At 45.4% G+C, this 24,830-nt stretch overlaps 1 protein-coding gene across 2 annotated transcripts in view; it reads right to left on the bottom strand.

Annotated features, from left to right (window-relative positions):
- Positions 1–24,830, bottom strand: part of LOC120019562 (syntaxin-binding protein 5-like) — a 196,393-nt gene that overhangs the window by 42,822 nt on the left and 128,741 nt on the right. For both annotated transcript variants that reach the window (XM_038962867.1, XM_038962866.1), the window contains exons 6-7: positions 20,597–20,660; positions 19,300–19,383 (exon numbers count right to left, since the gene is read on the bottom strand). In XM_038962867.1, coding sequence (XP_038818795.1) covers positions 19,300–19,383; positions 20,597–20,660 — 148 coding nt within the window. The remainder of the gene's footprint in view (positions 1–19,299; positions 19,384–20,596; positions 20,661–24,830) is intronic.

Here is a 24,830-nt window from a genome sequence, read left to right as displayed (position 1 = left end):
TCAAGACCTGCAATCACTTTATGCCTTACTGTATGTCTCTCTCAAATATCAATATGCCTTGTATACTGTTGTTCAGGCTAGTTATCATTGTTTTGGTTTGCAATGGACCCCGTAGTTCCACTCTCCGTACCTCTGATACCTCCTTTGTCCCACCTCCCACACATGCGGTGACCTCACCCATTGAGACCAGCAGGTCCAGAGATACAACCTCTCTTATCATCACCCAGTGCCTGGGATTGCCTCAGCTGTACCCGTGCCCCACCATACCCCTGTCTGCACATTATGCCCAGAATCTATTCTACCACGCCCATAAATCTGCTCCTTTTATTCCTTGTCCCCAACGCTCTAGGCGACCAGTTTTGATAGCCTTTAGCCGCACCCTCATCCTACTACTCCTCTGTTCCTCGGGTGATGTGGAGGTAAACCCAGGCCCTGCATGTCCCCAGGCACCCTCATTTGTTGACTTCTGTGATCGAAAAAGCCTTGGCCTCATGCATGTCAACATCAGAAGCCTCCTCCCTAAGTTTGTCTTACTCACCGCTTTAGCACACTCTGCCAACCCTGATGTCCTTGCCGTGTCTGAATCCTGGCTTAGGAAGGCCACCAAAAATTCTGAGATTTCCATACCCAACTATAACACTTTCCGTCAAGATAGAACTGCCAAAGGGGGAGGAGTTGCAATCTACTGCAGAGATAGCCTGCAAAGTTCTGTCATACTTTCCAGGTCTATGCCCAAACAGTTCGAACTTCTAATTTTAAAAATTAATATCTCCAGAAATAAGTCTCTCACTGTTGCCGCCTGCTACCGACCCCCCTCAGCTCCCAGCTGTGCCCTGGACACCATCTGTGAATTGATCGCTCCCCATCTAGCTTCAGAGTTTGTTCTGTTAGGTGACCTAAACTGGGATATGCTTAACACCCCGGCAGTCCTACAATCTAAGCTTGATGCCCTCAATCTCACACAAATCATCAAGGAACCCACCAGGTACAACCCTAAATCCATAAACATGGGCACCCTAATAGACATTATCCTGACCAACTTGCCCTCCAAATACACCTCTGCTGTCTTCAATCAAGATCTCAGCGATCACTGCCTCATTGCCTGTATCCGCTACGGGTCCGCGGTCAAACGACCACCCCTCATCACTGTCAAACGCTCCCTAAAACACTTCTGCGAGCAGGCCTTTCTAATCGACCTGGCCCGGGTACCCTGGAAGGATATTGACCTCATCCCGTCAGTTGAGGATGCCTGGTCATTCTTTAAAAGTTACTTCCTCACCATATTAGACAAGCATGCTCCGTTCAAAAAATGCAGAACTAAGAACAGATATAGCCCTTGGTTCACTCCAGACCTGACTGCCCTCGACCAGCACAAAAACATCCTGTGGCGAACTGCAATAGCATCGAAGAGCCCCCGCGATATGCAACTGTTCAGGGAAGTCAGGAACCAATACACGCAGTCAGTCAGGAAAGCAAAGGCCAGCTTTTTCAAGCAGAAATTTGCATCCTGTAGCTCTAACTCCAAAAAGTTCTGGGATACTGTAAAGTCCATGGAGAACAAGAGCACCTCCTCCCAGCTGCCCACTGCACTGAGGCTAGGTAACACGGTCACCACCGATAAATCCGTGATAATCGAAAACTTCAACAAGCATTTCTCAATGGCTGGCCATGCCTTCCTCCTGGCGACTCCAACCTTGGCCAACAGCCCCGCCCCCCCCCCCGCTGCTACTCGCCCAAGCCTCCCCAGCTTCTCCTTTACCCATATCCAGATAGCAGATGTTCTGAAAGAGCTGGAAAACCTGGACCCATACAAATCAGCTGGGCTTGACAATCTGGACCCCCTATTTCTGAAACTGTCCGCCGCCATTGTCGCACCCCCTATTACCAGCCTGTTCAACCTCTCCTTCGTATAATCTGAGATCCCCAAGGATTGGAAAGGTCATCCCCCTCTTCAAAGGGGGAGACACCCTGGACCCAAACTGTTACAGACCTATATCCATCCTGCCCTGCCTATCTAAGGTCTTCGAAAGCCAAGTCAACAAACAGATCACTGACCATCTCGAATCCCACCGTACCTTCTCCGCTGTGCAATCCGGTTTCCGAGCCGGTCACGGGTGCACCTCAGCCACGCTCAAGGTACTAAACGATATCATAACCGCCATCGATAAAAGACATTACTGTGCAGCCGTCTTCATCGACCTGACCAAGGCTTTCGACTCTGTCAATCACCATATTCTTATCGGCAGACTCAGTAGCCTCGGTTGTTCTAATGACTGCCTTGTCTGGTTCACCAACTACTTTGCAGACAGAGTTCAGTGTGTCAAATCGGAGGGCATGTTGTCCGGTCCTCTGGCAGTCTCTATGGGGGTACCACAGGGTTCAATTCTCGGGCCGACTCTTTTCTCTGTATATATCAATGATGTTGCTCTTGCTGCGGGCGATTCCCTGATCCACCTCTACGCAGACGACACCATTCTGTATACTTCTGGCCCTTCCTTGGACACTGTGCTATCTAACCTCCAAACGAGCTTCAATGCCATACAACACTCGTTCCGTGGCCTCCAACTGCTCTTAAACGCTAGTAAAACCAAATGCATGCTTTTCAACCGTTCGCTGCCTGCACCCGCACGCCCGACTAGCATCACCACCCTGGACGGTTCCGACCTAGAATATGTGGACATCTATAAGTACCTAGGTGTCTGGCTAGACTGCAAACTCTCCTTCCAGACTCATATCAAACATCTCCAATCCAAAATCAAATCTAGAGTCGGCTTTCTATTTCGCAACAAAGCCTCCTTCACTCACGCCGCCAAACTTACCCTAGTAAAACTGACTATCCTACCGATCCTCGACTTCGGCGATGTCATCTACAAAATAGCTTCCAATACTCTACTCAGCAAACTGGATGCAGTTTATCACAGTGCCATCCGTTTTGTTACTAAAGCACCTTATACGACCCACCACTGCGACCTGTATGCCCTAGTCGGCTGGCCCTCGCTACATGTTCGTCGTCAGACCCACTGGCTCCAGGTCATCTACAAGGCTATGCTAGGTAAAGTGACGCCTTATCTCAGTTCACTGGTCACGATGGCTACACCCACCCGTAGCACGCGCTCCAGCAGGTGTATCTCACTGATCATCCCTAAAGCCAAAACCTCATTTGGACGCCTTTCCTTCCAGTTCTCTGCTGCCTGCGACTGGAACGAATTGCAAAAATCTCTGAAGTTGGAGACTTTTATCTCCCTCAACAACTTTAAACATCTGCTATCCGAGCAGCTAACCGATCGCTGCAGCTGTACATAGTCCATCGGTATATAGCCCACCCAATTTACCTACCTCACCCCCCATACTGCTTTTATTTATTTACTTTTCTGCTCTTTTGCACACCAGTATCTCTACTTGCACATGATCATCTGATGATTTATCACTCCAGTGTTAATCTGCTAAATTGTAATTATTCGATTTATTGCCTACCTCCTCATGCCTTTTGCACACATTGTATATAGATTCTCTTTTTTTCTACCATGTTATTGACTTGTTTATTGTTTACTCCATGTGTAACTCTGTGTTGTTGTCTGTTCACACTGCTATGCTTTATCTTGGCCAGGTCGCAGTTGCAAATGAGAACTTGTTCTCAACTAGCCTACCTGGTTAAATAAAGGTGAAATAAAAAAAATAAAAAATAAATAGTATGTGTTAGATGCTCTGTGATGGATGTTGTCCATAATAGTATGTGTTAGATGCTCTGTGATGGAGTTGTCCATAATAGTGTGTGTTAGATGCTCTGTGATGGATGTTGTCCATAATAGTGTGTGTTAGATGCTCTGTAGTGGAGGTTGTCCATAATAGTGTGTGTTAGATGCTCTGTAGTGGAGGTTGTCCATAATAGTGTGTGTTAGATGCTCTGTAGTGGAGGTTGTCCATAATAGTGTGTGTTAGATGCTCTGTGATGGATGTTGTCCATAATAGTGTGTGTTAGATGCTCTGTAGTGGAGGTTGTCCATAATAGTGTGTGTTAGATGCTCTGAGATGGGGGTTGTCCTATAATAGTGTGTGTTAGATGCTCTGTGATGGGGTTGTCCATAATAGTATGTGTTAGATGCTCTGTGATGGATGTTGTCCATAATAGTATGTGTTAGATGCTCTGTGATGGGGGTTGTCCTATAATAGTGTGTGTTAGATGCTCTGTAGTGGAGGTTGTCCATAATAGTGTGTGTTAGATGCTCTGTGATGGGGTTGTCCTATAATAGTGTGTGTTAGATGCTCTGTGATGGATGTTGTCCATAATAGTGTGTGTTAGATGCTCTGTAGTGGAGGTTGTCCATAATAGTGTGTGTTAGATGCTCTGTGATGGAGGTTGTCCATAATAGTGTGCGTTAGATGCTCTGTGATGGAGGTTGTCCATAATAGTGTGTGTTAGATGCTCTGTGATGGAGGTTGTCAATAATAGTGTGTGTTAGATGCTCTGTAGTGGAGGTTGTAGTGTGTTAGTGTACATTGGTTTTGAGTACCTGTCTCTGTGAGACTCCAGCTCAGAGTACTGAGAGGAAGACCTGGGCTGGGTTTCCCAAAAGCATCGTACAGTGGGGCAAAAAAAGTATTTAGTCAGCCACCAATTGTGCAAGTTCTCCCACTTAAAAAGATGAGAGAGGCCTGTAATTTTCATCATAGGTACACTTCAACTATGACAGACAAAATGAGAAAAAAAATCCAGAAAATCACATTGTAGGATTTTTTATGAATTTATTTGCAAATTATGGTGGAAAATAAGTATTTGGTCACCTACAAACAAGCAAGATTTCTGGCTCTCACAGACCTGTAACTTCTTCTTTAAGAGGCTCCTCTGTCCTCCACTCGTTACCTGTATTAATGGCACCTGTTTGAACTTGTTATCAGTATAAAAGACACCTGTCCACAACCTCAAACAGTCACACTCCAAACTCCACTATGGCAAAGACCAAAGAGCTGTCAAAGGACACCAGAAACAAAATTGTAGACCTGCACCAGGCTGGGAAGACTGAATCTGCAATAGGTAAGCAGCTTGGTTTGAAGAAATCAACTGTGGGAGCAATTATTAGGAAATGGAAGACATACAAGACCACTGATAATCTCCATCGATCTGGGGCTCCACGCAAGATCTCACCCCGTGGGCTCAAAATGATCACAAGAACGGTGAGCAAAAATCCCAGAACCACACGGGGGGACCTAGTGAATGACCTGCAGAGAGCTGGGACCAAAGTAACAAAGCCTACCATCAGTAACGCACTACGCCGCCAGGGACTCAAATCCTGCAGTGCCAGACGTGTCCCCCTGCTTAAGCCAGTACATGTCCAGGCCCGTCTGAAGTTTGCTAGAGAGCATTTGGATGATCCAGAAGAAGATTGGGAGAATGTCATATGGTCAGATGAAACCAAAATAGAACTTTTTGGTAAAAACTCAACTCGTCGTGTTTGGAGGACAAAGAATGCTGAGTTGCATCCAAAGAACACCATACCTACTGTGAAGCATGGGGGTGGAAACATCATGCTTTGGGGCTGTTTTTCTGCAAAGGGACCAGGACGACTGATCCGTGTAAAGGAAAGAATGAATGGGGCCATGTATCGTGAGATTTTGAGTGAAAACTTCCTTCCATCAGCAAGGGCATTGAAGATGAAACGTGGCTGGGTCTTTCAGCATGACAATGATCCCAAACACACCGCCCGGGCAACGAAGGAGTGGCTTCGTAAGAAGCATTTCAAGGTCCTGGAGTGGCCTAGCCAGTCTCCAGATCTCAACCCCATAGAAAATCTTTGGAGGGAGTTGAAAGTCCGTGTTGCCCAGCAACAGCCCCAAAACATCACTGCTCTAGAGGAGATCTGCATGGAGGAATGGGCCAAAATACCAGCAACAGTGTGTGAAAACCTTGTGAAGACTTACAGAAAATGTTTGACCTCTGTCATTGCCAACAAAGGGTATATAACAAAGTATTGAGATAAACTTTTGTTATTGACCAAATACTTATTTTCCACCATAATTTGCAAATAAATTCATAAAAAATCCTACAATGTGATTTTCTGGATTTTTTTTCTCATTTTGTCTGTCATAGTTGAAGTGTACCTATGATGAAAATTACAGGCCTCTCTCATCTTTTTAAGTGGGAGAACTTGCACAATTGGTGGCTGACTAAATACTTGTTTGCCCCACTGTATCACTAACATCATCCTTCGTCCATTTAGATTCAATGAAATTAAGATGATCTTAGTGCTAATATGCTTTTGGGAAACCCAGCCTTCTCATGTTCCAACAGTGACAGGACCTGTCCAGACCTCAAATGTGTGTCAAACACTCCTCTCACAGTGCCAGGTGAAGGACACAGTCCGATTTGCCATCTCGCTTTTCTCGACCCATTGATTTTATTAGTAACTCTCACTCAGATAATATATTCAAAACTGAAAACATTTCTCTCCTCCCTATGGCAAATTGAGTAGAGTTGCAGAAAATGTGCTTTAAAACTTAAAATGTTTCTCTCCGCTGTCAAGAATGTTTTACTCGCACGGTGGGGGGGTCCCCAACAACATTTCACTGAGTGCCCCCAAAAGGCTGGGGCCGGCTCTATCTGAATGTGTGGGTATGGATGTGAGTAAGCAGACACACGAGCAACTGCGGCCCCTCACAATGATTTCAGATTTTTTTGTGGCCCCCACCCCCATCAATGTTGCCCATCCCCGGTATAGAGCTAGAGCTAATATACGTGGCCATTCCTGTTGCTAATGGAGATAATACCACATCTGCCAAGTGTCCCATTAGCACAACGAATTGCTGAATGAATGAATGAATGTGTCACGCCCTGACCTTAGTTCCTTTTTTATGTCTCTATTTTGGTTTGGTCAGGGCGTGAGTTGGGGTGGGCATTCTATGTTTTTGTTCTATGTTTTCTATTTCTATGTGTTTGGCCGGGTGTGGTTCTCAATCAGAGGCAGCTGTCTATCGTTGTCTCTGATTGAGAACCATACTTAGGTAGCCTTTTCCCACCTGTGGTTTGTAGGTAGTTGTTTTCTGTTTTGTGTTGTAGCACCTTTCAGGACTGTTTCAATATTTGTTTATTCACTTTGTTATTTTTGTATTTAGTGTTCAGTTTTTTCAATAAAGAATGAACACTTACCACGCTGCGTTTTGGTCCGATCCTTCCTGTTCATCAGACGAAGAAGATCGTTACAGAATGGTATCGGGCTACTAGAAATAGTTTATGCTTTTTATATGTCTCAGTGTATTCCATTCAATAGGTGCAATGTGAATTGCATTTATACTGAACAAAAATATAAACACAACATGTAAAGTGTTGGTCCCATGTTTCATGAGCTGAAAGAAAAGATCCCAGAAATGTTCCATATGCACAAAAAGTTAACACATTTGTTTATATCCCTGTTAGAGAGCATAAGCTGCCTCCAGTTCCCGCCAATATCCAGCAACTTCGCACAGCCATTAAAGAGCATTGGCACAACATGCCACAATCAACAGCCTGATCAACTCTACTGTATGCGAAGGAGGCAAATGATGGTCACACCAGATACTGACAGGTGTTCTGTTCTGATCCACGCCCCTATTCCACTCCCACTGCTATAACAGCCTTTCAAGTGTGTGTGTGTGTGTGTGTGTGTGTGTGTGTGTGTGTGTGTGTGTGTGTGTGTGTGTGTGTGTGTGTGTGTGTGTGAGAAGGTGTGTGTTTCTCCCCTCACACCTACTTGTATTTATTCAGCTAGAGAGGGACTGAGGGTGGGAGGGAGGGGGTGAACTGAGAGAGGTGGGGTTAAGAGGGAGAGAATGACAAAATGAAAGAAGGAGCAGGAAAGATTGAGAGTGAAAGAGAAAAGAGAGAGATATAGAAATGTAAAACAGGCTCCAGTGTAGGCAGGCTATTTATCAGTAGGAGAAGGATGAGGCAATTAGTCAGACAACGCAGGGCTGAGGTGACTGATGCTCTCTTCTTCTCCATCTTCTCTCTGGTGCTCACAGTGACTGCAGTGACTGCTGTCAACTGTTTGTGAGGGTTGGAATACATACATACTGTGGTTAGGTGTAACAAAAAGACAGTGTTTCCTGTAATTAGTGAGGGTGTATAAGATGTTCGAACACGACTAGAGAAACTTGAGGACAAGGCTACAGCCAGTGTCCTCCACCTCTATTCCCTATGTCCTATACCCTATTCCCTATGTCCTATTCCCCATGTCCTATACCCCATTCTCAATGTCCTATACCCTATTCCCTATGCTCAATGTCCTATACCCTATTCCCTATGTCCTATACTCTATTCCCTATGTCCTACACCCTATCCCCTATGTCCTATACTCTGTTCTCTATGTCCTATGCTCTATTCTCTATGTCCTATACTCTATTCCCTATGTCCTATACCCTATTCCCTATGTCATATACCCTATACCCTATTCTCTCTTCCCTAAACCCTATTCCCTATCCACTATGCCTTTAACCCTATTCCCTATGTCCTATACCCTATTCCCTATGTCATATGCTCTATTCCCATTCGCTCTATACACTACGCTCTAAGCGCCAGGTGACCGCTGGCCATTCCCCTGACAGTGACAGAGATAGTTTCCTGCAATTAGAAACATTTTCCCCAAAATACTGTTTCCTCACACAACTTAGAGTTTGAAGTCCGAGGAACTCCAGACCCTGCCCTTCTGCCAGCCATAACGATGCCAAAACTTCCTTTGTCATCACGCCCAGTCTACGCAGCAAAACCACTGATACAGTACCATGATCCTGTATATACATCCAGCCCGGCTTTCAGAAACTTGCAGCGCCATCAGAAAAGCCTGCACATCTATCCTGGTATAAGTATATACTTAGCATTTTAATCCATTACTTAATGTGTTGGCCAGAGCCCCATCTAGGAATCCAGAGTTATCATAATTAAATCTCCCCATAGTCTATTCTACAGAATCGAATGCTATTCTATGCCCTTTAAAACTGGTTAGAGCCCAGCTTTTATGTTTAGTTCTTCACCGCTAAAGTTAAGACTGGGACATCTATTGCTGATCCAGAATCAGTGATACATTACTGAACAAACAGGGCTATATGGGCTATATGCCCTTCAAAACTGGTTCAGCTCTTAATACCTCAGGTTTAGACTGACAATCATAGATCTGACCCTGAATCAGTCATTAGTGACAGGTGATGACAGCAGAACATTAGCTGTAATGCCAGAGCATGGCAGTGATGTGAATACAATGCTGTTTTCCCCAGTGTTCATGAGCTCCAGAGTACTGAAGCAGCAGCGGTGTAGAGAAGTAGGTCTCTGGAGAGGTGTTACAGGGTTGAGAGGAGAGAATATAGCTGCCAAGGAGATTCACTACATAAGCCTTTGGACCAGGGAGGAGGAGAGAGAGAGAGATATCATCTCACCCAGGGGAGAGAGAGAGAATGCACAAGAAAGAGGGAGCATCCTATTCATCAGGGAGAGTCACCACAGGGCCATGTTGTCCTTGTGTTATCACATTGTAAATTAGGCGAACGGTAGCACGGGTGTTAACATACACTCATTACTGTAAGCCTGACTCGGTGTGTGTCTTTTTAAAGCTACTCGATCTGTTTGGCACCAGGGTTTCTGACTCGTTCTTAACTGGGTATTATGAGGCTGGGGATAACAAGTCATTATGTGATGTTTGTGTTTTTTTATTAGCATTTTTTTGTTAGAAAAGGATGTTGGCTTGGGAAAACAAGTAAACACAAATGGCCGATGCTCTAGCAATTGAGGTCCACAGGCAAGACAGCAGGACATCCCTGGTTCTGAGAGACTACACGCTGTAGGATTGGGTTCCAAACTATTGTAACTGTAATGAATACTCAGGGAGAAAAAAGGTGTAGATTCACGCGCAGAGAGCGGCGGGTGTTTATTTTGCCTTCGCAGAAGGCAGGATTCGTGGTCACAGGCAGGCAATGGTCATACACAGGTAAGCAAACAGGCAGGTGAATCAAAACTAGGACTGAAGGCTATAACTGGTTCTCAAACAAGCTGGGAAAAGGCTTAGTAGAGTCAACAATACCTCACAAAGGCACAAACAGAATGAACTGAACTAAATAAGCAGCTGATAAGACCAGGTGAGTAACTAACACAGGTGAAATCAATGAACAAAAATTAAAGACAGGGCTACGTTCAAGAACACAAGGTTGACTAAGAAAATAAATATAGAACAACCCCCCTCGGAGGCTCCTGACGACCCAACGGCACCGGAGGGCGCGGGCGGGGGAGCAGAGGCGACCGCGAGGTCCAGTAGGCTGGTTCGACAAGGTCGTGGACTGACCCGACGTTCTGCGTCGAGGCTGATGTCCAGTGGGTCTGTTCGGGGGTCGACCCCGAGGTCGGGGAGCGGGACAATCCGGACGGTTACCGTGGAATGCCTGAATCATCTCTGGGTCGTGAATGTCCTGGTCGGGGACCCAGGACCCGTCTTCAGGCCAATAACCTTCCCAGTCCACTAGATAGTGGATGCAACCTCAGGCGTTTGGAATCAAGGATGGCCTGAATGGTGAATGCAGGTTCCCCTCCGACATCCAACGGTGGGGGGCGCACTGCGGGTTGAGACTGGAGGATGAAGAGGACTGTAGGTGACCGGTTTTAAACAGAGATACATGGAAGGACGAGGACATTTTACACTGCCGGGGGTAACGAGGCAGTACGTGACAGGGTTGCTGCGATGGGTTATCTTAACCTCTTTGGGGTAGGGGGCAGTATTTTCACGTCCGGATGAAAAGCATGCCCAGAGTAAACGGCCTGCTACTCAGCCATAAAAGCTAGAATATGCATATTATTAGTAGATTTGGATAGAAAACTCTGAAGTTTCTAAAACTGTTTGAATGATGTCTGTGAGTATAACAACTCATATGGCAGGCAAAAACCTGAGAAGAAAACTTCCAATCAGGAAGTGGGAAATCTGAGGTTGGTCGATTTTCAACTCAGCTCCTAATGAAGATACATGTTGCACTCCCTAAGGCTTCCACTAGATGTCAACAGTCTTTAGAACCTTGTCTGATGCTTCTACTGTGAAGTGGGGCCGAATGAGAGGGGATTGAGTAAGGTCTACCATGACCTGAAAATGAGCTGATCATGCGCATTCATGTGAGAGCGAGCTCTGTTCCGTCGCACTTCTGAAGACAAAGGAATTCTCCGGTTGGAACATTGAAGAATTATGTTAAAAACATCCTAAAGATTGATTCAATACTTTGTTTGTCATGTTTTTAAGGACTGTAATATAACTTTAACTTTTCGTCCATACTTTCCGCTGGACTTGAACGCGCGTTGTGAGGTTAGAAAGTGTACTGAACACTAGAACAACAAGGAGGAATTTGGACATAAATGATGGACATTATCAAACAAAACAAACATTTATTGTGGAACTGGGATTCCTGGGAGTGCATTCTGATGAAGATCAAAGGTAAGTGAATGTTTATAATGTTATATCTGACTTCTGTTGACTGCACAATATGGCGGATATATTTTTGTCTTGATTGGGCTCTTAGCGCCGACTTCAGATTGCATGGTTTGCTTTTTCCGTAAAGCTTTTTTGAAATCTGACACAGCGGTTGCATTAACTTCTTATGGCTGCAGGGGCAGTATTGAGTAGCTTGGATGAAAGGTCCACAGAGGTGCCCAGAGTAAACGGCCTGCTTCTCAGTCATAGTTGCTAATATTTGCATATTATTAGTAGTATTGGATAGAAAACTCTGAAGTTTCTAAAACTGTTTGAATTATGTCTGTGAGTATAACAGAACTCATATGGCAGGCAAAAACCTGAGAAGTTCCACTTCCTGTTTGAATTTTTTCTGAGGGTGGCAGATTTTCAACCAAACTCTCATTGAAATTACAGCGAGATATGGATGGGTTTCACTTCCTACGGCTTCCACTAGATGTCAACAGAACTTTGTCTGATGACTAATGTGAAGGGGGGGCGAAGGAGACAGGAATTAGTCACCACTGCCACGAGCTGACCATGCGCGCTCACGTGATAGCCAGCTCCGTTCCATCGCTCAACTGAAGTCAATGTAATTCTCCAGTTGGGACGTTATTCAAGATGTATGTTAACAACATTCTTAAGATTGATTCTATACATCGTTTGACATGTTTCTACTGACTGTTATGGAACTTTGGACATTTTGTCACGTTATAGTGGACGCGCTTTGTGACTTTGGAATTGTTTACCAAACGCGCTAACCAAAGTAGCTAAGTGGACATAAATAACGGACATTATCGAACAAATCAAGCATTTATTGTGGACCTGGGAATGCATTCTGATGAATATCATCAAAGGTAAGGAAACATTTATCATGTATTTTCTGGTTTCTGTTGACTCCAACATGGCGGCTAATTTGACTAATGTTCTGAGCGCCGTCTCAGATTATTTCATGGTTTGCTTTTTCCGTAAAGTTTTTTTGAAATCTGACACAGCGGTTGCATTAACTTCTCTAGGGTAGGGGGCAGCATTCGGAATTTGGGGTGAAATGCATGCCCAAATTAAACTGCTTGCATCTCAGGCCCAGAATATATGATATGCATATAACTGGTAGATTTGGATAGAAAACTCTAAAATTTCCAAAACTGTTAAAATAGTGTCTGAGTATAACAGAACTGATTTGGCAGGCAAAAACCTGAGAAAATCCATTCAGGAAGTAGTTGTTTTTTTGTTTTTGTAGTTTTCTATTCAATGCCAATACAGTATCCATTGACTTAGGACTCAAAATGCAGTTTCTATGCCTTCCACTAGATGTCAACATTCTTCAGAAAATGTTTCAGGCTTGTATCCTGAAAAATGAGGAAGTAAGAGCAGTCTGAATGAGTGGACCCTGAGCTTGTTCCTGCGCAAGACCGAGAGAGTGCGTTTCTTGTTTACATTTTATATTGACGACATTATTGTCCGGTTGAAATATTATTGATTATTTAGGCTAAAAACAACCTGAGGTTTGAATATAAACATCGTTTGACATGTTTCTATGAACTTTACGGATACAAATTAGGATTTTTTTCTCTTCCTGTTTTTACTGCGTTTTAGCCTGTGGATTACTGAAGAAAACTGAGGTTTTTGGGTATAAAGATACTTTATCGAACAAAAATAACATTTATTGAGTAAATTAATGTCTGCTGATTGCAACCATATGTAGATCAAAGGTAAGGGATTAATTTTATCTCTATTTCTAAACTGTGTAACTGTTCTAGCTGGCTGGCTACTGTTTGTAATGATTTGTTTAGTGGGCTATGTTCTCATAATCGTAATGTATGCTTTCGCCGTAAAGCATTTAAAAAAATCTGACACCGTGGTTGGATTCACAAGCAGTTCATCTTTAAACCTATGTAAAATATGTTTTGTTTTCTGAATTTTTATAATGAGTATTTCTGTATATGAATTTGGCGCCCACCAGTTTCAATGGCTGTTGAATAGGTGGGATGCTACCGCCTCACGTGCCCAAGAGAGGTTAAGGAGAGGTATATCTATAATTCCATGTGTATAACTTGTATTATCATCTACATTTATGATGAGTATTTCTGTTGAAACGATGTGGCTATACACTATCACTGGATGTTTTTGGAACTAGTGAATGTAACGCGCCAATGTAAACTCAGATTTTTTTTATATAAATATGAACTTTATTAAACAAAACATGCATGTATTGTGTAACATGAAGTCCTATGAGTGTCATCTGATGATCATCAAAGGTTAGTGATTAATTTTAGCTATATTTCTGCTTTTTGTGAAAGCAATCTTTCGCTGGAAAAATGGCTGTGCTTATTGTGGTTTGGTGTGACCTAACATAATCGTTTGTAGTGCTTTCGCTGAAAAGCATATTTGAAATCGGACACTTTGGTGGGATTAACAAAAAGATTACCTTTAAAATTATATAAAACACATGTATGTCTGAGGGATTTTAATTATGAGATTTCTGCTTTTTGAATTTGGCGCCCTGCACTTTCACTGGCTGTTGTCATATCGATCCCGTTAGCAGGATTGCAGCCATATTTAAGGAGAAGTGCATCTAAAATTTCATGCATACCAGTTGTATCTTTTAGCAATGTTTATTATGAGTATTCCTGTAAAGTGATGTGGCTCTCTGCAAAATCACCAGATGTTTTGGAACTTCTGAACGTAACGCGCCAATGTAAACTCAGATTTTTGGATATAAATATGAACTTTACCGAACAAAACATACATGTATTGTGTAACATGAAGTCCTATGAGTGTCATCTGATGAAGATCAAAGGTTAGTGATTAATTTTATCTATATTTATGCTTTTTGTGAATCCTCTCTTTGGCTGAAAAAATGGCTGTTTTATTCTGTGAATAGGCACTTACCTAACATAATCGTTTGGTTTGCTTTCGTCGTAAAGCATTTTTGAAATCGGACACCGTGGCTGGATTTACAACAAGTGTATCTTTAAAATGGTGTAAAATACATGTATGTTTGAGGAATTTTAATTATGGGATTTCTGTTGTTTTGAATTTGGCGCCCTGCACTTTCACTGGCTGTTGAAGAGGTGGGACGCTACCGTCTCACGTACCCTAGAGAGGTTTAAGCGACCAATGAAGTGAGGACAGAATTTTTTGCAGGGAGGTGGATGTCTCTCTAGAGCCACACACGCTGTCCGGGGTGAAAGAGTGGCGGCATCTGTCGGCAAAGCGTTTCTGGGTATTAGAGGCTTCCTGCAGATGCCAGTGAGCGGTCTCCCATACCCGCTCACTACACCGAAATCAGTCGTCGACAGCTGGGACAGTACCAGGCTCCGCCTCCCAGGGGAAACATGGGGGGTTGGTAACAAAGTACACACTGAAATGGAGTAAGGCGGAGGGAGTGAGTGAGTTCTGAGTGTATTCGGTCCAGGCCACTCCAGTCATGTGGAGAGGCAGAACATTGTTGGCGGAGGTACTTCCCCATTTCTTGGTTCAGGCGTTCCGTCTGCCCGTTGGTCTGGGGATGGTACTCAGAGGATAGGCTGAGGGCGACCCTCAGTCAGTCACAGAAGGCTCACCACACCCGGGAGACAAACTGGGGCTCGCGGTCAGCGACGATGTCCTCCGGAATCCCATACAGACGGAACACCTGCTGGAACATACTCAGCCAATTACATGGCGTTAGGTAAATGAGGAAGAGGAACCAGACAACACATTTTTGAAAAATGGTCTACTATGACAAGGATGGTGGCGTTACCAGAGGATTCAGGAAGGTCTGTGATGAAGTCAACAGCTATGTGGGACCAGGGTCTGTGAGGGATTGGCAAATGTTGAAGCTTACCGGAAGGGAGATGACGAGGGCTTTTGGTTTGGGCACAGACTGGACAGGAGTGCAAGTAATCCCTTACGTCAGATGCCAGTGAGGACAGCCAGAATTTACGGGCTAGAAGTTCGGTGGTTTGTGTAATGCCTGGATGTCCTGACCCCAAGGATGTGTGACACCATTGCATCAGTTGGGGTCTAACAGCTGCTGGTACGTAACTCCTCCCAGCTGGTGTCTCAGGAGGAGCCAGGTCAGAGGTTAAGGCTTCTTGTATGGCAGAGTGAACTTCCCACTGTACCAGTCCCATAATGCAAGAGGAAGGAAGAATTGGTGTAGGGTCTTAGTTACTGGTCAGAAGGTCAAACTGGCAGGAGAGAGCATCAGCTTTTAAGTTTTTCTTTCCAGGGATGTAAGTAACATGAAAATGGAAACATGTGAAGAGCCCAGCGGACTTGTCTGGAGTTTAACCTCTTGGCCCCTCTGATATATTCCAAATTACAATGATCTATTAAGACGAGAAAGGGATGTTGTGCGCCCTCCAACCAGTGGCACCACTCCGAGGGCCAGCTTGATGGCGAGGAGTTCTGTTCCCCACATCGTAAATTCCTCTCAGCGGAGGATCATTTCCTGGAGAAGGCGGCACAGGGATGTGATTTTGGAGGTGTTCCCACCCGCTGAGAGAGTATGGCTCCTACTTCCACCTCCAGGGTGAAAGGAAGGGTCGGATCAGGTTGGTGAAGGACAGGAGCTGAGGTGAAGAGGCATTTCAAGTTGTTGAAAGCAGTCAGGGTGGTATCAGTCCATTGAAGGGTCCGGGTCTTTTGGCTGGTAAGAGCAGTGAGGGGAGCGGCAGTAGAACTGAAGTTCCGAATGAACCGGCGATAGTAATTGGAGAACCCAATGAAACTTGAGTTCCTTAACGGTGGTGGGTTTGGGCCATTTACTGACGGTGGTGACTTTGTTCTCATCCATGCTGACCCCTCCAGGTGTCAATACGAAACTGAGGAAGTTTACATGGAAGGGGCTCTTTTCAGTCTTCACATAAAGGTTATGGTCAAGGAGCCATTGAAGAACATTTTGCACATGCTGTATGTGTTCCTTAATTAAGGAAGTAAGGAGTAAATCAGGATGTCATCAATATAGACAATGAGAAAGCAGTTGAGCATATCCTGGAAAACCTTGTTCATAAAGGATTGGAAGAAGGCGGGGGCGTTAGTAAGGCCGTAGGGCATGACCAGGTATTGGTAGTGCCCTCGTGTGGTGATAAAGACCGCCTTCCATTCGTCGCCTTCACGTATACGGACAAGGTTGTATGTACTTCGCAGGTCAAGTTTTGTATAGATGTTGGCGTGGCCCTCTTGTTCAAGGGTCGCTGAGATCAGAGGAATGGGGAAACGGTTGTTGACCATGACGTCATTCAGGGAACGGTAATCAATACATGGAAGGAGACCACTGTCCTTCTTTCCAACAAAGAAGCTGGACGCAGCCGGGGAAGAAGGACGAATTAAACCGTTTGAGTGTAATCAATGTAGTTCGCCATTGCCTCATTTTCCAGGATAGATGGGGGGAAAACACAGCCCTTTGGTGGGGACACTCCAGGGAGTAAGTCAATAGCACAGTCCCCCGGGCGATGTGGTGGCCTTGATTTTGCTGAAGACATTGCTGTACTGGGCATATTCAGATGGTATGGTGGGTGGCACTGCAGAGGCAGAGTCCAATGGTGGTGGCTCTACAGGGTAGGCTGAGACAACTGATGAAGCAGGTAGAAGACCAGGACAGTAGTTCACCTTGTCACCACGAGATGGCAGGGTCGTGACGACAAAGCCAGGGGTGTCCGAGGATGAGTGGCTGTTTGGGGGATGAGAGTTCCATGAGTTGAATGGTTTCTGTGTGGAAGACTCCAATCTGGAGGGTGACGCTCTGTGTCAGGTGCATAATGAAGCCCGTGCCCAATGGCTGCCCATCCAGGGTGTTAATCCTTAAGGGAAGAGTGACAGGTGTTAGATCAATGTCAAGCTCTTGTACTAGCTGGTGATCAATAAAATTACCTGCTGCTCCCGAATCCATCAAGCCTTCTACGTACTTAGTAACCACCTTCACGGTTATCAATTCTGGGATGGAGAATTGTTTCTGGGAGATATTTAGAAATATGGACACGTCTACCTGCATGGCAGCGGAGGGAACCTTCTCATCTCTCCGTGGGTGGTGAACAGGGCAATGGCTAAGTAGATAATCTTTCCCTCCACAGTACAGGCAGAGCCCTTCTTGGATCCGCCTTTGACGTTCGATACACGGGAGAGGAGCATGGCCCAACTGCATGGGCTCTGGAAGACTCGGACGGGATGACGGAATCATGGAAAGAGAAGGTTTCGTGTTCCTGGGTGGCATAGTTCTTCGGCGGTCGGCGATGAGGTGGTCGATGGAGATGGACATACGACTGTATTGATTTAAATCCTGAAGGCCACCTCGACAGGCCAGCTCTGCCTGTAATTCCCTGTTGCGCCCTCTCCGGTAGATGGTAAGTAAAGCAGCCTCACTCCATCCACTCCCTGCAGCAACGGTGCGGAACTCGAGGGCATACTCGGCAGCTGAATTGCGTCCTTGTTGAGGTTCTATGAGGAGGTCTCCTCTAGGACGACCGGAAGGAGAGGGATCGAATACCTCTTTGAAGAGGGTGTGGAAATGGGTCTCAGATCAGAGTTCTGTGCTGTTGGCAGTCCATATGGCGGTGGCCCAATCCAGGGCTTTGCCTGTGAGTAGAGACAAAATCCACCCTGCTCTTGTCGGTGGCGAAGTTAGTGGGGTTGTGCTCAATGTAGTTGCTGCATTGCATCAGATATCCCTGACATTTCCCAGGTGAAACGTCATATTTTCCAGGCATGGATATGAATGAAGGGCTATGGGTTACAATACCTGGATTTCCTCCATATGCTCCGCTTGCTGGGTTAGGCGCCACTGTAGCGCCGCTGAATCTATTCCGTTATTAAGTGAGGTATTCTGTACTGAATACTCAGGGAGAAAAAGGTGTAGATTCACACGCAGGTGTTTATTTCGTCGTCGCTGAAGGCAGGAATTGTGGTCACAGGCAGGCAATGGTCATACACAGGTAGGCAAACAGGCAGGTGAATCAAAACTATTACTGAAGGCTATAACTGGTTCTCACAAGCGAGCTAGGAAAAGGCTTAGTAATGTCAAGACGAACAATACCCACAAAGGCACAAACAGAATGAACTGAACTAAATAAGGAGCTGATGAGACCAGGTGAGTAACTAACACAGGTGAAATCAATGAACAAAAATGAAAGACAGGGCTACGTTCAAGAACACAAAGAAACAGGGCTACGTTCAAGAACACAAAGAAACAGGGCTACGTTCCAGAACACAAAGAAACAGAGCTACGTTCAAGAACACAAAGAAACAGGGCTAGGTTCCAGAACACAAAGAAACAGGGCTACGTTCCAGAACACAAAGAAACACGGCTACGTTCAAGAACACAAAGAAACACGGCTACGTTCAAGAACACAAAGAAACAGGGCTACGTTCCAGAACACAAAGAAACAGGGCTACGTTCCAGAACACAAAGAAATAGGGCTACGTTAAAGAACACAAAGAAACAGGGCTACATTCAAGAACACAAAGAAACAGGGCTACGTTCAAGAACACAACGAAACAGAACAAAAGGTTGACTAAGAAAATAAATACAGAACCTTACAGTAACTCAGTATGGGTACAGGTACAGAACGAACACCAAACAGTCCTGGTCTACATCTCTAGCCCTTCACAGACTCTAAACCTCTTTTAATGTAATCTCTCAAAGGCAAACAATGCATATGGAAAACACAGTGCACACACACACATACACACACACACAGTACACACACAGTATACACACACAGTACACACACAGTACACACACAGTACACACACAGTATTCTATTTATATTAAGCAGTTCATGAATATTTGATTTCTCTTTTTGTATTTTCATGCATTCCTCAGATCACAGGAAGAGAGGTACTGAAAGGCATTGTGGGAGATGGTGCCTACCTCGTCGTAAGTGTAGCGGTAGTCTGCTTTCTTAGATTTCAGATCCCACAAGACCACAATTCCAGCCTCATATCCAATGATAAGCTGGAAGGGAAAATTGACAGACAGCCAGTGAGATTTGGCCCGGTGAGGACAGACATATCAGAGAAGGAACAATACGCTCAACATTCCCACGGCACCCTGCAGTTGGATGGTGGGATGAAATAGAAGACAAACAGGATACACAGTTTATTTGATCACCTTTTCACCTTGGTTCTAAACTGTTAATAACAACAAGTAAATAAAAGTGCATTTTGTTAAATTTTTTCATGACTATTGTTAACCAAACCATGCCGCCTAAAGTTGATATTATCAAAATACCCCAAACAATGGACTATTTATTTAAAGGCCCAGTGCAGTCAAAAACATGAATTCCCTATGTTTTATATATATTTCCAACTATGAGTTTGGAATAATACTGTGAAATTGTTAACATGATGATAATGCCCTTTGAGCGTAAGAGTTGTTTAAAAATTCCATAAAATTCAGCCTGTTTTGATGGGATGGAGTTTTGCCCTGCCTGGTGACATCACCAAGCGGTAAATGAGTTAATAGACAATAAGAAAGAGAGTTCCAAACCTCTCTTCCAATAACAGCTAGTTTTCAGGTTTACCCTCCCTACTCAGACCACTTCCAGACAGTCCTAGCAAAATCATTGCTTGAGAAATGGCTCTTTGCTTAAGAAGCTATTTTTGTTTATTTTTGACCATTTTAATTGAAAAACAATCACAGTGAGGTACTTAATTGTTACCCAGAAATTATATGATATTGAGATCAATTTAAAAAACGGCAGCGTTGGACCTTTAAACCTCTCTGTGAGAGAATGCCTTCATTGAAATTCAAATGATAAGGAATTATTTTCCTTCTATATTTTTATGTTGTTCTTTGGAACTCAGCTCCTCTCGCACCCCGAGTCCTGAAACACGGATAAATGATAAATAAACGTCTGAACAGCCATGGCTGTGACAAGTCATTCATATTTCAAAAGCAATTATCTGTGTATTCAAATAAAAGAGAAATAATGATTCAGCCAGCTTTAATGTTTCATAAAGGCTAAACCTACGTCCAGAGAGAGGGGCAGGGAGGTAGGGAGGGGGGGACAGATGGCAGGATAAAGGTAAAGTGTCAGACCTGAACGATCGAGCGATGTGTGAGGTCTTTAGAGAAGGATTAGGGGCATGCAACACTCTTCAACAACAAGAAGGAAAGATACACACATGTAATGTACACAATTTTGGGGCAGAGAGCCACTCCATACCTTTCCCTCATCCATGGGGTTGTCACTTATGTGGACCACAGGACCTGGGTGGGCCTTGGAGGATCTGAGAGAGAGAGAGAGAGAGAGAGAGAGAGAGAGAGAGAGAGAGAGAGAGAGAGAGAGAGAGAGAGAGAGAGAGAGTGAAAAAGAAAAAAATAGAAAATAAAGGTGATCCTCATCAAAGGGACAATCCCTTCAGCCTCATCAAAGGGACACTCCGCTCAGCCTCATCAAAGGGACAATCCCCTCAGCCTCATCAAAGGGACAATCCCCTCAGCCTCATCAAATGGACACTCCCCTCAGCCTCATCAAATGGACACTCCCCTCAGCCTCATCAAATGGACACTCCCCTCAGCCTCATCAAATGGACACTCCCCTCAGCCTCATCAAAGGGACACTCCCCTCAGCCTCATCAAAGGGACACTCCACTCAGCCTCATCAAAGGGACACTCCCCTCAGCCTCATCAAAGGGACACTCCTCTCAGCCTCATCAAAGGGACACTCCTCTCAGCCTCATCAAAGGGATGTCACATACAACAGATGTGTTTAGAGTTCCCACACATCATACAGATAGCTCAGGCGTATAGTGAGAGAGAAGATAAACTTTGAGCTTAGAGCAGCTAAAGGAACAAAGTCAATTAGAAACAGAGCATGGGAAGGACAGGGCTAACTGCTGAAGCCCTGAGAGTCATCTTTCAAAGACAGGAGCTTACTGAAGGGAGAGATGGATGGCTGTCAGTCCCCTGTGAGAGTGTGTACTGTAGTGTGTGTGTATGTGTGTGCGTGCACACGCGCGCACGTATGTGTATCTCCCTATCTCCATCTCAGTCCTCCTCTCTTCCTCCATGTCTCTCTCCTCTCTCCTCTCCCTATGCCAAAGACTGCCATCATGGCTAACATAGAGGATGAGGATAGGGATGACTGGGGTCATGAAGGAAAGGCGATAAGTAGAGGAGAGGAGAGGAGAGGAGAGGAGAGGAGAGGAGAGGAGAGGAGAGGAGAGGAGAGGAGAGGAGAGGAGAGGAGAGGAGGATAGGAGGATAGGAGGATAGGAGGCTATGGAGAATTGGGATGTTGCCCATGGTTGCCGGGGTCTATATTTATCAGTGTTAACCAGATAGTGTTATTAACTCAGTGTTACTGCAGCTGGAGTTGTTTATTTATCTAATCCCCCTCGCCACTGTCACACTGTTACTTACAAACCAACCCATTCTCTGCTGCACACACACACACGCACATGTGCACGCATGCACACACACACAGGATTTGGAGAATGGATCACCATGGAAACAGAGCCAGGATGTGCAGAGTGCAGACAGCCTCCTGAAAATATGCAGCACCCACATAGAGGCAAGCACACACACACACACACACACCTATGCAAGAGTGTGTGAATGAAAGTAATCTATCTAAGGTGCAGAGGCCTGAATTTGTCATGTTTTGTCATTGATTATCATGTCTTGTCCCTGTGCTTCCCTTCTATTCGTTTCCCTCTGCTGGTCTTATTAGGTTCTTTCCCTCTTTCTATCCCTCTCTCTCCCCCTCCCTCTCTCCCTCTCTCGCTCTCTCTCTCTATCGTTCCGTTCCTGCTCCCAGCTGTTCCTCATTCTCCTAACTACCTCATTTACTCTTTCACACCTGTCCCCTATTTTGCCCTCTGATTAGAGTCCCTATTTCTCCCTCTGTTTTCCGCTTCTGTCCTTGTCGGATCCTTGTTTGATGTTTGATGTTCTGTGTCCTTGTTCCGCCCTGTCGTGTTTTTGCCTTCTTCAGATGCTGCGTGTGAGCAGGTGTCTATGTCAGCTACGGCCTGTGCCTTCCCGAAGCGACCTGCAGTCTGTGGTCGCGTCTCCAGTCGTTCCTCTCTACTGACGAGAGGATTTCAGTTTTCCTGTTTAGTATTTTCCTAAGATAATATCCAGGAGTATCGTTTTTGTTTAAGACTGGAATAAAGACTCTGTTTCTGTTAAGTCGCTTTTGGGTCCTCATTCACCAGCATAACAGAAGGATCCGACCAGTAATGGACCCAGCGACTACGGATTCTCGCAACACTGCCATCGAGATCCAGGGAGCAATGCTCGGCAGACACGAGCAGGAATTGTCTGCTGCTCGTCATGCCGTTGAGACCCTGGTCGCTCAGGTCTCCAACCTCTCAGGACAGTTTCAGAGTCTTCGTCTCGTGCCACCTGCTACTTCCTGGTCTTCCGAGTCTCCGGAACCTAGGGTTAATAACCCACCATGTTACTCTGGGCAACCCACTGAGTGCCGCTCCTTTCTCACCCAGTGTGATATTGTGTTCTCTCTCCAGCCCAACACATACTCAAGAGAGAGAGCTCGGATCGCCTACGTCATATCACTCCTTACTGGTCGGGCTCGGGAGTGGGGCACAGCTATCTGGGAGGCAAGGGCTGAGTGTACTAACGATTATCAGAACTTTAAAGAGGAGATGATACGGGTTTTTGATCGTTCAGTTTTTGGGAAGGAGGCTTCCAGGGCCCTGGCTTCCCTATGTCAAGGTGATCGATCCATAACGGATTACTCTATAGAGTTTCGCACTCTTGCTGCCTCCAGTGACTGGAACGAGCCGGCGTTGCTCGCTCGTTTTCTGGAGGGACTCCACGCTGAGGTTAAAGATGAGATTCTCTCCCGGGAGGTTCCTTCCAGCGTGGACTCTTTGATTGCACTCGCCATCCGCATAGAACGACGGGTAGATCTTCGTCACCGAGCTCGTGGAGGAGAGCTCGCGTTAACGGTGTTCCCCCTCTCCGCATCTCAACCATCTCCTCCCACCGGCTCAGTGACTGAGCCCATGCAGCTGGGAGGTATTCGCATCTCGACTAAGGAGAGGGAACGGAGAATCACCAATCGCCTTTGCCTCTATTGCGGTTCTGCTGGACATTTTGTTATTTCATGTCCAGTAAAAGCCAGAGCTCATCAGTAAGCGGAGGGCTACTGGTGAGCGCTACTACTCAGGTCTCTCCATCAAGATCCTGTACTACCTTGTTGGTCCATCTACGCTGGTCTGGTTCGGCTGCTTCCTGCAGTGCCTTGATAGACTCTGGGGCTGAGGGTTGTTTTATGGACGAAGCATGGGCTCGGAAGCATGACATTCCTCTCAGACAGTTAGGGAAGCCCACGCCCATGTTCGCCTTAGATGGTAGTCTTCTCCCCAGTATCAGATGTGAGACACTACCTTTAACCCTCACAGTATCTGGTAACCACAGTGAGACCATTTCCTTTTTGATTTTTCGTTCACCTTTTACACCTGTTGTTTTGGGTCATCCCTGGCTAGTATGTCATAATCCTTCTATTAATTGGTCTAGTAATTCTATCCTATCCTGGAACGTTTCTTGTCATGTGAAGTGTTTAATGTCTGCTATCCCTCCTGTTTCTTCTGTCCCCTCTTCTCAGGAGGAACCTGGTGATTTGACAGGAGTGCCGGAGGAATATCATGATCTACGCACGGTCTTCAGTCGGTCCAGAGCCAACTCCCTTCCTCCTCACCGGTCGTATGATTGTTGTATTGATCTCCTTCCGGGAACCACCCCCCCTCGGGGTAGACTATACTCTCTGTCGGCTCCCGAACGTAAGGCTCTCGAGGATTATCTGTCTGTTTCTCTCGACGCCGGTACCGTGGTGCCTTCTTCCTCTCCCGCCGGAGCGGGGTTTTTTTTTGTTAAGAAGAAGGACGGTACTCTGCGCCCCTGCGTGGATTATCGAGGGCTGAATGACATAACGGTTAAGAATCGTTATCCGCTTCCCCTTATGTCGTCAGCCTTCGAGATTCTGCAGGGAGCCAGGTTCTTTACTAAGTTGGATCTTCGTAACGCTTACCATCTCGTGCGCATCAGAGAGGGGGACGAGTGGAAAACGGCGTTTAACACTCCGTTAGGGCATTTTGAATACCGGGTTCTGCCGTTCGGTCTCGCTAATGCTCCAGCTGTCTTTCAGGCATTAGTTAATGATGTACTGAGAGACATGCTGAACATCTTTGTTTTCGTTTACCTTGACGATATCCTGATTTTTTCACCGTCACTCGAGATTCATGTTCAGCACGTTCGACGTGTACTCCAGCGCCTTTTAGAGAATTGTCTCTACGTGAAGGCTGAGAAGTGCGCCTTTCATGTCTCCTCTGTCACATTTCTCGGTTCTGTTATTTCCGCTGAAGGCATTCAGATGGATCCCGCTAAGGTCCAGGCTGTCAGCGATTGGCCCGTTCCTAAGTCACGTGTCG

Source organism: Salvelinus namaycush, chromosome 24 (assembly GCF_016432855.1).
Source record: "Salvelinus namaycush isolate Seneca chromosome 24, SaNama_1.0, whole genome shotgun sequence".
NCBI lineage: Eukaryota > Metazoa > Chordata > Actinopteri > Salmoniformes > Salmonidae > Salvelinus > Salvelinus namaycush.
The sequence above is the reverse complement of the archived record's forward strand: the minus strand, read 5'-3'. Positions and strand labels throughout refer to the sequence as shown.